Source organism: Curcuma longa, chromosome 11, assembly GCF_044706935.1.
Source record: "Curcuma longa cultivar G26 ecotype Majalengka, Jawa Barat chromosome 11, ITB_CL_G26_1.1, whole genome shotgun sequence".
In the NCBI taxonomy this organism is placed as follows: Eukaryota; Viridiplantae; Streptophyta; class Magnoliopsida; order Zingiberales; family Zingiberaceae; genus Curcuma; species Curcuma longa.
In genome coordinates this window covers 8933700-8947105 of record NC_133871.1, presented here as the reverse complement: position 1 = coordinate 8947105, position 13406 = coordinate 8933700, and the positions used below count along the sequence as shown (strand labels likewise).

General features: G+C 36.0%; 2 protein-coding genes across 2 annotated transcripts; one reads left to right on the top strand and one right to left on the bottom strand.

Annotated features, from left to right (window-relative positions):
• Nucleotides 1–85: 85 nt before the first annotated feature.
• Nucleotides 86–4527, bottom strand: LOC141841015 (uncharacterized). Its single transcript, XM_074729133.1, has 6 exons — nt 4275–4527; nt 4130–4190; nt 3657–4052; nt 1102–1442; nt 814–1031; nt 86–456 (listed from the first exon to the last, which is right to left on the bottom strand). Exons 1-5 carry the CDS (start codon nt 4371–4373, stop codon nt 816–818), a joined length of 1113 nt encoding a protein of 370 aa, XP_074585234.1. The 5' UTR covers nt 4374–4527; the 3' UTR covers nt 86–456; nt 814–815.
• Nucleotides 4528–4819: 292 nt separating this feature from the next.
• LOC141838209 (putative mitochondrial-processing peptidase subunit beta, mitochondrial) lies at nt 4820–12819 on the top strand. Its single transcript, XM_074725621.1, has 9 exons — nt 4820–5467; nt 6528–6692; nt 6791–6928; nt 7019–7170; nt 7258–7366; nt 9457–9555; nt 11721–11786; nt 11905–12012; nt 12515–12819. Exons 1-9 carry the CDS (start codon nt 4820–4822, stop codon nt 12599–12601), a joined length of 1572 nt encoding a protein of 523 aa, XP_074581722.1. The 3' UTR covers nt 12602–12819.
• The last annotated feature ends 587 nt before the right edge of the window (nt 12820–13406 follow it).

Below are 13406 nucleotides of genomic sequence, written 5' to 3'. Positions count from 1 at the left end.
ATTCAATTGAAATTTGACATATATATATATATATATATACAATACTACAAATTGATATTAATTGCTAATTAGATATGCATCCAAATTAGAGACATGAAAATTAGAAGATTGACATCCACGTAATTCAAACCTTGACTTAATTAATCACACTCAACTCTCACTTAGAACAAGGGACAGAAAATTAATCATGTAGAAAACGTATGCTCAAGAGCTACAATTAATTATTTGAACACTTAACAAGTTGACTTTAACTTTAAGCTGCCTCTTAACTAAAACCAGAATTAATTCCACAACAAGTCCTGATGAACTCAATTCAAATTCTGTAACTGTGCACAAGTCTTGTTTCAGAACCATATCATCAGGATCGCAGGTTGAGCTTCAGAGTCTCTTTTGGGTGATCATCGTACTATTTCGATTTCATCATCGTCGCCGCCGGTGAAAAACTAGTTACCTTATCTGTAATTTCCGAGTTGATACAGGCCATTTCAATATCATGTAAAAATTTACAAAATAGCATCAGCATAGTAGACTTAAAAACAAAGAACAAGATTAGATGATCATGGATTACAAATACTATGATGCATCGAACAATTTTCACTTGTGAATCTGTTGGCCATGGCTCCTTAAGAAATCAAAAGAAACTACCACCTTAGCATTGTTTATAGCAAGATCCATTTTTCAAAAAGGGAAAGGGAAAAACTTGTAAGGGACTTGATAAATTAGTTTAACTAATTCCATCAACTAGAATGTAAATCTGAGTAATGCAGCAAAAACCATATGCATGTACGAATATACACGAAATTGCATACCAACCTTTAATAGTTCTCAGCAACTGGTCTAGAAGGGTAAAGTCTTAGAAGAAAAGTTACTAAAGACCACAAGCAAACCACACCGAGGATCTGGAAAACAGCTAGCATGGAAATCAATGCGCTACTTCTTTCCATTGCTGAGTTTGTTGATGAATCTTTCATTAAGAACAATAACCTTTCCACAAAATGTGCTCCCTTGTTCAACTGATACAGTCTATATACCTGCTAGGGATGAACTGCCTTAAGAATGCATCAGATAAAAGCGGGGAAAAAAATCTTTCTAAGTTGATACCTCAAAGATTATTGGCAATGCAGGCCAACAAGATGAATTACGGTTTGCTAGGTGTATCTCAAAGGCATATTGTGCAGCACATCCCAATAGAAATGGAGTGATTGCAACTATAGCAGGAAGACCAATAACTGGCCATATAACATAGGCAGCAAGAAGAGGAGCGAGCACCTTGAAACCCATTGTGAAGAAGGCAAAGGAAAGGTACCCTCTAAGGCCTGTTATAAGGCTCCACCTTTTCGAGCTGAAGTCAAGGTATGGAAGTTGAACATGATCTGCTACCAAGAAAAATGCAGCAAGCCCAGCATAAAATATGATCTCTGAAGATAATGACGCGACAATTTCTGTGGAGAGAATTTATAGTTACCAGATGAAACGGAAAAATATTCAGACATCATGTGCATTGAGTAATTTCAAGTCATAGTTATTACATAAAATACTTTAATTATTAGAAGATAATTGCTACCTCAATGGATCAGATGTTCAAAGTTTCCAAAAATATAATGTAAGAAACTCAAAAGAGAAGAAAACAGTAGAAGAGTTTCTAGATATCAAATATTCTCTAGTAATTTTTCCTTGAAATTTATTTCAGAGATTTCTCGCAACAATTGCAAGGTCAAATATTACCTTGTGATTGATGTGTTTCAAGGCTTACTACAACACCAAAGATTTTTTTCATTAGAAGAAAATGAAGAAGTAAAAAACCAAATGGAGAGCACTTAAATTATCTAGATCTTGAACTAATTTTGAAGAAGATAAGTTACATGTTTTAGTCACAGAAAAAGAGAAGTGAAAAGTATTGATATTTGATATTAACATAGAGATACATGTTGACTGTCAGTTAATGTGAATTCTCCTTTTCATGAACCAAGCACAGGGCCCAATGTCTATTCTAACAAGAAAAAAGTAGCTTCATCAGGTCTTGCATAATTCTCTCCTGAATTACAGTGGAAGTCAATGAAAGAAAGGAATGAAAAATAGCATCTTTATCCAATAACAGAAACAATTGTTTCATAATTTAAATACTTTAGGTCAGATGGTAGAAAAACATAAATATGGTTGTATTGGGTCAGTAGAAAATCTATAAAATCACAATTGTTAAGGGGTTAATACATAATATATTATCAGAATATTATTGATGTCATATTATTACCATTATCATTATTAAGTTAATAGTATCATATTATTCTTACTATTTGTTAAATTTATATTTTAGAACTATTAGCTAGGTAATAGTTGTTCACTAATATAAATAAATAATAACTCATATCTATTAGTACAAGAATAATAAATGACAAAATTGTATTAAAGCGAATCATAAAATCAAAATATGTTATAGTAAATGTTAAAATCATATTTTACTATCATAGTGAATAAATACTATATTATTAATTTTATTTAAAAAACGTTTATTATTAAGTATTTCATATTATAAGGCTTTGAGATCTACATCACATTGGAATTGCGTTATAGGATCATTCAATAATAAATTTTCTCAGTCCACTCTGGAGTAAGATAGAGAAGACACTTGGTTTAGCTAGTGATTGTTAATGAGCACTAGCAAAATTGACCTATCAATCTCGTGACAACTCAAGTGGTGGCAACGTTGAGAAATTTTTAAGTAAGAACTCAAGGCAAGTGAAGAAGATTCTCTCACATTGTCATGCACATTTACTAAATCAATCCTTGTGCACATTTACTAGAATTTAAGCAAGGGTTGGCTAAAAGTTTGATACACACCTGAATTTTATGAATCAACCAAATTCTAATAATTCTCAACCATTTTCACTCTCGATTTGGCCAACTTTAGTTGTTTACATCTATTTCTAATGAAATCTAACTCCCCACTAGGCAATTTCTTTGAATCTTGAGATTTTCTTTCTAAATCTTCTCTAATGATCTTTATGAGACAATCAATTTCTTCGGTTTGATCAATCAGCCTTGACCAATACCGATACAACTCAGGCAATCCATATCGTATCAGCCGATTTTAGCATCTATGTCATTGATCTTATGTAACATTAGTCATAAGTAGGTTGATTAGGTTTCTTATGTTTAGCAGAATTTTCTTCTATCTGAATACCTTTTACACATTCAACTTTCTGTTTTGTATCTACCAATATCATTGAAAGTGTGCTACAATATAGTATATTCCTTACTTTATCATTCATCAAAGCTCACTTGATTGATTGTGAATCATACAACAATAGTAGCAACAAACAAACAAACTGCAATCCCAACTATTTGGGGTAGGCTATGAGGATCTCGTCCCACTATTGGACTCCATGTAAGGTCACATTGCCACAAATTTCCAAATTTAAAGTTTTTAAGTCAATTAAAATTATTTTAAAACAATCTCGGTTGTAAGTTTAATCATGGGTTTTATTTGACTTCTTATGTTTCATCATTGGTTTGCACAACTAAAGCATAAGCACTATAACAAAATCATAATATCCATCCTAATAATCATCATCATTAAGCTTGTCCCAACTATATTAGTAAAACATTCTCTATTGTAAGATCATCCAATGTATGTACCGGCCAAGAGCAATAAATACCTGCAAGAATCTCATCTCCAAGAACTGACTCAATGAAAGCGCTGAGAAAAAATTGGGGAAAGACGAGAGATGATATCAAAGCTAGAGGACCCAAAACCCACACAATTGTTCCTGTGCCATCCTTGAATGGAGAAGAAATCAGCTTCCTCTCTTCCAACATCTGGTGAGTCAATCTGCAGAACGAAACAGACCCTGACTTCCCATGACGGGAATCGACATTTCCCTTTGTGTAAGAATCAGACTGCAGGATCAAGGAAGATCCCCTCACGCTGCCAACCATGGATACACCAACATCTGAATCGAGAGTGGAGGAAATCCCCTCCTTGACCGGCCCATCGTTCAAATTCTCCAAATCAGGCAAGTAGGCAAAAACTCTGCTCGTCCTAAAAGATCGACCTTGCGGAAATCCACACAAAGCGACGTCAAAATCACATCTTTTATATGTGATGGATCAACGAGGCTACAGACTCTACCTCCGGGTACGTTGATGAAGCGAAAGCTACAATTTTTCCGTCGAAGCACATCGAGTGGAAGCTGCAAACAAAAAAATTCAGCGGGAAAGACTAGGGTTTAAGAGGGTTTTGGTTTCTCCGAGTCACAGCGGAAGAGAGAGCTTACTGCAGCACAAGGAGTGAGCAGGATTCGGCGACGGGAACCGGACGAAAGATGAAGGCGGCGGCAGGGAGCACAGCAAACGGCCGGCATCAGCGTCGTCATTGCTTCCAGAAGCAGCTCTTCTTCCAATACCTAAAACCTTCTATTGTTATGTACAACCTTATCGCCTAACATCGTTGAAACGAGGACACCAGGAATCAAAAGGTGGCAAATGGGGCGGCTCGATCCAAATTAGGGATCCAGGTATGCTTCCCTCTCACCCTGACCTGCCGCAATCGCGTCATCATCTTTCCAGCCCACCATTGGCATTCTTCCCTGAGAGTACGAGTAGCGTCTGGCCAACTATTCCGCCTGTAGCTCTGTGTGCTAGGCCGGGCTCACCTACCCAGAGGGTTCCGGTTGGGTTGTCCTCGGTCCGCCCGCGGATCACAATTTAGTACAATTCAAATGAGCCGATCTATTTCTTTAAACGGTTCGGCCCACTCTCGCCGTCCTCTTTAAACGGTACAACCCTAGGGCCTAGCAATGGCGAACCGTAGGGCATAGCAATGGCGACCCGGAAGCTCGCGCACTCTCGCCGTCCTCTCCTCGTATTCCGCCGATCTGCATCCACTGCTGAAGCTCTCGCTTCCCACGATGCTGCCGAGCTCTCCTCCTCGCCGGCTAGACCCCCCGCGATGCCCTACGACCGCCTCGCACAAGCCGTTAGATCCAAGATCCAGCGCGTCGACGATCCCGACCCCCGCTTCCTCCGTTACGCCTCCCCGCACCCCGCTCTCGCTGATCACACATCCATCCTCGCTGTCCCGGAGACCCGCGTCACCACACTCCCCAATGGGCTCCGTGTCGCCACGGAGTCCACACTCGCCGCCCGTACCGCCACCGTCGGGGTGTGGATCGACGCTGGAAGCAGATTTGAGACGGAGGATACGAACGGAACCGCTCATTTCCTGGAACATATGATATTCAAGGGCACCGAGTCTCGGACGGTGCGGCAGCTGGAGGAGGAGATTGAGAACATGGGCGGGCATCTGAATGCTTACACTACAAGGGAGCAGACAACTTATTATGCGAAGGTGTTGGATACGGATGTGCCCAAGGCGCTTGAAATCCTTGCGGACATACTGCAGAATTCACGCTTTCATGAGAAACAAATTGAGAGGGAGCGGAATGTTATTCTCAGAGAGATGGAAGAGGTATAGTCAAAACCTAGCATCTTTTACCTGCCCTGTGGTAAAAAAAACACTTTTGCATAGTATCGACGCCAAAGTTATTTATGCTTCTTTGTTACTTATATTAGAAAATCTAAATTATGGTGAAATAACTTTTCTAGTTTGTTACCTATTACTTCATAACTAATTTGGTCAATTTCTGTTAGGATGATAGAAGAAAAAATGATCAAATGTTGTTGGTCTGAGTTGATAATTTGTTTCATCCTTGAACCTGATTAAATTACATAACCTTTTCAAATTCTATATTCTTGTTTTTCTTTACTATTGCTATCTTTTTATTTGATTATCACGTTGTTTCTAAAATTAGCATTGTTGTTTTAGTAGTTGCTGATCCAGTTTCCATTGGCAACCACACATGCAAAGTGGCTAGAGAAAGGAAAAAAGATAAACATGAGGGGCTTCAGGGGTTATCATTTTAAAAAGTGAATGACTTCTTAAGATAAACCACTTTTATAAGTTGACCTACTAAAACTGTGGCAGTTAGACAGCTAAGCAGTATCAAGCACAGCATGTCTAGGACTATTAGGAAATTTTGAGAAGAATGGACAGAACTTAATGTCATGTTGTCAGTTGGAATTTATGTGTTTTTAATTTTTAACTGAAATAAGTTATTTCCAATTTCCCATATGTAACTTTGCAACTAGTGTGAATTATGTATCTATAACTGAGCGAGTCTTTCTGTCGGTGTCCTCAATAATAGCATGTGTGTGTGTATTTTGATCATCTCTTTATGCTTGTAATGTTTTCATAACTGTTGCAAATCATATTATTATCATAAATGTTCTATAAGTAATTCTTTGAGTTTTCTTTGTTCCTTTCTGTAAGAAAAATGTTGTTCTAAATTCTCTTTTTACCAGAATTTACAACTGCCAAATGGTAGCTGAAGTTCTCTTATTGTTACATTTTAATGTCTCTCTTCAAGTCTTTTTTTTATAAAAAAATTTCATAGATATCATCAATGAAACCTTTGAATATTATTGAATGTTGCTCCTATAATAATTAATTCTCTGTTATTTTCATCCAGGTGGAGGGACAAACTGAAGAAGTTATTTTTGACCATTTGCATGCAACTGCCTTCCAATACACTTCACTGGGAAGAACAATCCTTGGACCTGTCAAAAACATTAAGACAATTACTAAAGAGCACCTTAAGAACTACATCTCATCTCATTACGCTGGCCCCAGAATGGTTTGTTTTTCATTAGGCCATCATTGTATTGGTCAAATCCATGTGTTGTTGGCTGAATTTACATTTAATGAGCAGCAGATGTTTCTTTCTATACGTAGGTTATTTCAGCTGCCGGTGCTATTAAGCACGAAGATATAGTTGAGCAGGTCAAGAAGTTGTTCATGAAACTGTCAAATAATCCTACCACAGCGACCCAGTTGATTGAGGAGGAACCAGCTATCTTCACTGGCTCTGAGGTGGGAAAGTTTAATTTAAGATATTACCCTCTTATAGTCATTAGTCATTAATTGAATTCCTTCTTAATTATTCAATTATCTCACTTCCAGGTTAGGATAATAGATGATGATATTCCACTTGCAAAATTTGCGGTTGCATTTAGTGGGGCATCTTGGACAGATCCAGACTCCATTGCTTTAATGGTTATGCAATCTATGTTAGGTTCCTGGGATAAGAATGCTCATGGTGGAAAGCACATGGGGTGTGTTTCTAACCTTTGGTTCAATGCTATTCTATTTGAGTTCTATGCTTTTAGCTTGTGCTGATTGCTTACTGCAATTTTATGCAGGTCAGAGTTGGCCCAAAGGATTGCTATCAATGATATTGCTGAAAACATGATGGCTTTTAATACAAACTACAAAGACACTGGTCTCTTTGGCGTTTATGCTGTTGCTAAGGTTTATAATTATGTCATCTACCATCAAATATTAATTTATAATGATATATTTTTTTGTTGCATCATCAACCATGATTCACCATTTTAGCTTATGAGCTACTTTTTTTTACATGTCTCATTGCTATTGATGACTCAAAAAATTAAATTTCATAATTTTACATATCGTTAGCTATGTTGACTAGCTTGTCAAGTGTTTTTTCACTGAAGCATTTGAAGTAGCACCAGTTCTGATTTAGAGACTTTTTTTTTCCTCTATGAATGACTTTTTATTTCAATTTTCAAAATGTTATAAACACTAAATATTAACAGAAGTTTGATGAAATTTAATTTTTTGTGTTGTTTTATATTGTCAAAGCAAGGTTTTGATAGATGGACATTAGAGTTTATAAAGATTGGGCAAGTGACTGTCTTGTTATTTGTAGATGTTTGTTTTGTATAAATAAATTCAGAAAAAAGATAAAATATTACACAAGGCCAAAGATCTGGTGGAAACGATGGTGGTAGCTTAAGAGAGTTACACAGACAATAAATATGCGTGGCAAGTTACACTTTATACCTACTGATGAACTGTTAAGCCATATACACATTTGTATTTGTATAGTATGGAAAATAAAGTGCTTATGCAATTGTTAATTTGGGAAGTTCTTGGGGACCTATTAGTGATGATGCCTAAAAGTCCATTGCATTGAATCTTTATTATTGACTGTTTGTGCACATCTTTGAATTCACTATCTTCCTCAAACAAGGATAAATTGGAACCTCGTGAGGCAGTATTTTCTCCTGTAGTTGCTGCACAGGCATCTACTTTGTTTCTTCACTTGTTATCCTAGCAATAATATATTTGAAATTGTTAAGTTGAAATATGGATGGCCCATTGTTGTTCATAAGTTAGAATAAGCATGGGGATAACCAGTCAGAAATTCAATGACTGTTGGAATCAGTCAGGATCTGCGAATTTTGGGCAATCTTATTGATTGTTTGTTGATCCTTTAAATGCTAATTGATCCTGTGGCTAAAAGTTTATAAATATTGAAAACGTAGTTGTTCTGGAGTGTGTGCCGGCAGCAACTCAGTATCTTGAATTTGATTGTGTATCTAACCTATAACATGTTTTTGGCATCTGGAAATATTCTGTACTAATAGTAGGTTCTTGACACACCAAGTTATCCAATTGGGTGAATGTATAAGAAATCTACTAATTTAATAAAATTGTCTTGGGTTTATTGTGATTCATATGGGAATATAGGTGATTGAATCCCACTATTGACCAAGGTTTAGGGAACTTTGATGAGACCTGGAATCAGTTAGTTAGCATGTTTGCTCTTGGATTAATTGAGTCTGATATATAGTTAGAACTAAGCGGATGAGTAGCCCTTGGACTCTTCAGAAAATGGTTGCTCTAATGCAGTCACCTTCTGGAACTTCTATTCTGTTATCTAGTTAGTCAGACACTCAAGCATCTGTAGGTGCTTATGTGACATTGAGGCGTATGATAGTTGAGTTAAAGTCCTATGTTGATATTCACACTTAAAGTCAGACCATGCAGTGGGGAACCTGCAACAATTTGCTCTGTTGCTGCCTCCTTGATATTACAGAATTGTCATTTTTAATGTAACATATTGGCTAGTGTTTTCATTCTGTGAAAAGTTAGTTTTCATACTGTATCATAAATAATCATCACAAAGAAACGCTGCAAGTTTACCTGACAATATACAGGAATGAGGGTAATTAATTTTTATCCAAGCCTAATAATTTCCACATAAATTCTGATGGTGTAAATATTTTGTACCTATGATTTGATGTACATCCCTCATTCAGGAAAAATATGGACTTTTAAGTTCTGTTCATATTCCATGGCATTGTATATATAATTTAATGTCATAGGTTTTGGTTGTCTTGCCTGTTGAACTCTTTCTGAAAATTTTCAATTTACATGCATTATACTTTTAAATTTTATAAAAAATCTGTGGCTAAATGGTGATCGCTTAAATACAAGGAAATAAAAATGGTGATTACTGTAACACTCGACTATCCTTTCTGTACTTGTCAGAGCTGACTTTGTAGCTAACTGGGTTTTACATTTTTGAGCAGCCCGATTGTTTGGACGATTTGGCCTATGCAATTATGTATGAGATTAGCAAGCTCTCCTATAGGGTTTCAGAAGCTGATGTTACTCGTGCTCACAATCAGGTAGATCATCCACATCTGCTGTGTTCATTCTGATCATTCGAAACAAGAGATAATTGTTTTATAAAGCATGCTATCAGGGGGATAGATGTGATCTTGTTGTTAAGGGGAGAATTAGCCTCTCAATAATGAAACTCCCTAAAAAGTTTACTAGACTGTGATAGATATATTGCAATACTGAAATAATCTATACTAAAACGACATTTGTTGTTTTGACATGTTTATTTAGCTTCTGGTGAAAATTTTCCTTATCTGGAGCAAAAAAAAGGACTCAATATTTGCCCACGATACTTGTGATTACATTACAATATTTTGGCATTTGAGAAGGGTCAAATTAATGATCATTATCGATAAGCATTATGGACATTATGTGTATGCATTTTCTTATATAATAAATTGAATATTGATGCATTTTCTTTTGTGCCCAGTCTTGCAGTAGAGATGGAATTAAGAAATTACCATCAACTATAACCCCAAAAGAATCAAATTTTGTAAACAACATAGAGGAAGAATGAAGGAATTTCATGTTGTGGCAATCATATTTGTTTTGGCAAATACACTTTTAAAGCAGTCAAACCCACTTGGATCGCAACCAGTCAAATAGAAGCAGGGTGAAGAGCAATGACATGGTATGCATGTTGTGGTGGAAAAATATAGGCACACATATTTCTGGACAGGCCTCTTATGGTAGGACCTACAAAAACACATGGGCTCAAGAAAGGATTTTTGAATATTGGATATTTGTTGTTAAACCTACTCAAATATTTTAAGAAAATGGGTGGAGTATCAGAAACTATAGCCATAGCATTTATTTCACTAGCTGCATCCAAAATGCTTATATGAAAATTTGTTAGGATGGGGATGTAGAACTAAATGGTCTATTGAGGATGAAACACTACCTGAAGTTTCTGTATTTCTAGGCAATATTTTTTTCTTCATCCTTTCCGTTGAACTAACATTTCAATAAAATGATATGATTCAACTTCAAACATTTTTGAATGTAGCGCGGAGCTTGAGAATTGGTGTCTATTTGAATTACAGGAGATGGTAATCATAGATATGCTCACCTTGGTGACATTATTGCTGTAATCGAAGAAACAGTGCCCAATATGTCACTAGAAAGATTAATATTATGTGTACTTGTAAAGAACTAAAACATGACAAAATACAAATGTGGGAGAAAGCAACAGGCTGCAACAAAATCGTTTGTGATTGGTTAGTAAAACATGAGCTAGTTTGTAGATCTTGGATTTTGATTGCCAAGAAACAGAAATATTTCAAATAAAACCCAAGGGTTAGGATTCCTTTGTTGTCATTCCATATGTATATGGTTATTATTATTTACACTCAGTTTCTCGGTGTAACTATTATTTACACTCAGATAAACCTGAAGAAGTATACATAAAAGTATTCACCTCTAGGAATAATCATAGAATCCTATTAATTTTTTTGGATTTGGAGAAATGCAAATTTTTTAGAATGTGAACTTATGATATGATAGGAATCCTCTATTATTATCATCCACACCTTAAAGGTATTTGGATGCTGGAAAGTTTTTGCAAAAGGTGGAATCCGCCACCTTAGCGGCCCCACACGGTCGGCCTCACGACCATGTGTGAGGAGGTAAATCGAGAAACTGTAATTGGTCACGACGCAGGAGGGTATTGTCTGGCTTCGCCAGAATTCGAACTCTTGTCCTCTTCTGCAACTCTGCTGCGTCGTTACCAACTCAGCTATGCCTTGGGGGATTATATTACCCTTAATTCGGAGGCATTTTGGCAACACAATAAAAATCTTAGGGGCATTTTAATATTAATCAAACCTTGTGGTGTATTTTGAAAAAGCTAGTAAATGTCAGGGGATATTTTGAAATCATCTTTATCTATTTATTTTTAAGTCTAACAAGAAAAAAATTCGCTCGAATGGTAAATTTGGGTTTCTGATTTAAACACAGGACCTTAATAACTTCTTGCAAGGCCTCTAGTTGGTTGTTACCTTGCCGCATAACCATTTACTTCTAGTAATTTGCTAAATTTTGTGATTGCCATTTCTGATTTTAGTTGATTCCTAATTGCACGAGTAGGTATCAAGAAATACAGATTCTTCCAATTTGATATATCTTAAGCAGATAATATAAGAAAGAAACAACTAATATGTGATTTATGCAGCTAAAATCTTCTCTTCAACTTCACATCGATGGTACCAGCTCTGTTGCTGAGGACATCGGCCGACAGGTAAGGGATTTTTTTATTAGAGGAATTTGCTCATTTTCAGTCACTTTTCCAACAGCAGGTAGATTCAATCATATTAATTTCATAATTTCTACTTCTCTCTTATTTTCCATCGTGACAGTTGCTCACATATGGTCGAAGAATTCCAGTTGCTGAGCTTTTTGCAAGGATAGATGCTGTTGATGCAAGCACCATTAAACGCGTGGCGAACCGCTTTATTTTTGATCAGGTTAAGTGATAATTTTCTCATCCACTAATACCCACTAATACTTGCTCTATGATAAATACATAAATGAGAAGATCTTAAATTAGTAAGAGACAAATCAGTTTGTCTCTAGAATCCTCTTGCTAACTCATCGTATCAACCAGTAAGTCTATGAGCTGTGTGATGTTTCCATGATGTGTTTGGTCCAGGTGCTAAAACCCAACGAGTCTTTAAAAAATTATTACTTAGGCTGAGGGAGCATAATTACTGTCGGAATTTATATTTTGAATATCCTAAACATAATGGTCAGTTATTCCACAAATAATTGATTAAGAGTAAATTAGCTACTCCTGTGAATTTAATATGCCCGTAAAAAGGTTTATGAAAAAAATAATTACTTAATATTGCTCTGTTTGAACTGGAATGATTAATTTGGTTAAATTGCTCGATTTTTTTTTTCACTTTCAATTAATCCGGCTTAAATATATATATTCTTCTGCTGAAACTTTCTACCTGGACATTGCAGGACGTCGCAATTGCAGCCATGGGGCCCATCCAAGGCCTCCCAGATTACAACTGGTTCAGACGCCGCACCTACTTGCTTCGATATTGATTCTGCCGTCTCTTTTTTTTTTTATTGTTATTGTTCACATTCTCGGTTTGCGATTTTTCCCCTCCCTTCTCATTCTTGCTAGTGATCATGAATCACTATGAAATTTTGCACATCTGAAAAAGATTTTGCTTTACCTTACGTATACACACATTTGCTGTAAACATTCCTAAGTTAAATAATGAATGCCAGGGAATAAAATCTATATTCCAAGTTCCTAATTTTGCCTTGTTTGATTATTTCGTTGGAAAGTTGTCTTAGATTACTTGTGTTTTGTGCATGGGTTTCATGCTTCGATGCCAACTGTCATCTTTAATAACTGCTCTTTCAGGAAAAAACCATGTAGACAATAATCTGGCATCGTGATGGTGCCTTGGTATTGTATGTGTGTGTGTGTGTTTTTTTTTTTTGAAATGAGTTGGTTACTGTGGAGGAGAAAAAGATTGTTGAAGTGGACAAGAATCGAATTTCAATGAAATCAAGATAATGTTTTTTCTGTAGTTGTCAATTATAACTTTTTGATTTATAGATGATCGTAAAATTGATTATATGGAGCTGTTAGAGTGACAGATTTTATCTTTTGTTGGAGTGTTCTTTTTGTCCCTATGAAATGGATGTGACATCTTGATCAAGCTATTGACAGGTATACAAATCATCTTCTCGATTTTGATAATTAATTTGCTACTAGTTCATGCTTCGGAGCACTTAAAGTATAATTGAATTAGTTATGACAGAATAAAATTGTAAAAAAAGATTGAGAGTTTGAATCTCGAAGCTGAGATAATATATTTTTCCATCGTAATCAATT

Coding starts and splice junctions, on each gene's coding strand:
- LOC141838209 (XM_074725621.1), top strand. CDS start 4,820: ATGGCGACCCGGAAGCTCGCGCACTCTCGCCGTCCTCTCCTCGTATTC. Junction 6,693..6,790: donor ATTACGCTGGCCCCAGAATG/GTTTGTTTTTCA, acceptor TTCTATACGTAG/GTTATTTCAGCTGCCGGTGC. Junction 12,013..12,514: donor ACCGCTTTATTTTTGATCAG/GTTAAGTGATAA, acceptor TGGACATTGCAG/GACGTCGCAATTGCAGCCAT.
- LOC141841015 (XM_074729133.1), bottom strand. CDS start 4,373: ATGACGACGCTGATGCCGGCCGTTTGCTGTGCTCCCTGCCGCCGCCTT. Junction 1,443..3,656: donor TGGAGATGAGATTCTTGCAG/GTATTTATTGCT, acceptor TTCTCTCCACAG/AAATTGTCGCGTCATTATCT. Junction 1,032..1,101: donor CATTGCCAATAATCTTTGAG/GTATCAACTTAG, acceptor CATCCCTAGCAG/GTATATAGACTGTATCAGTT.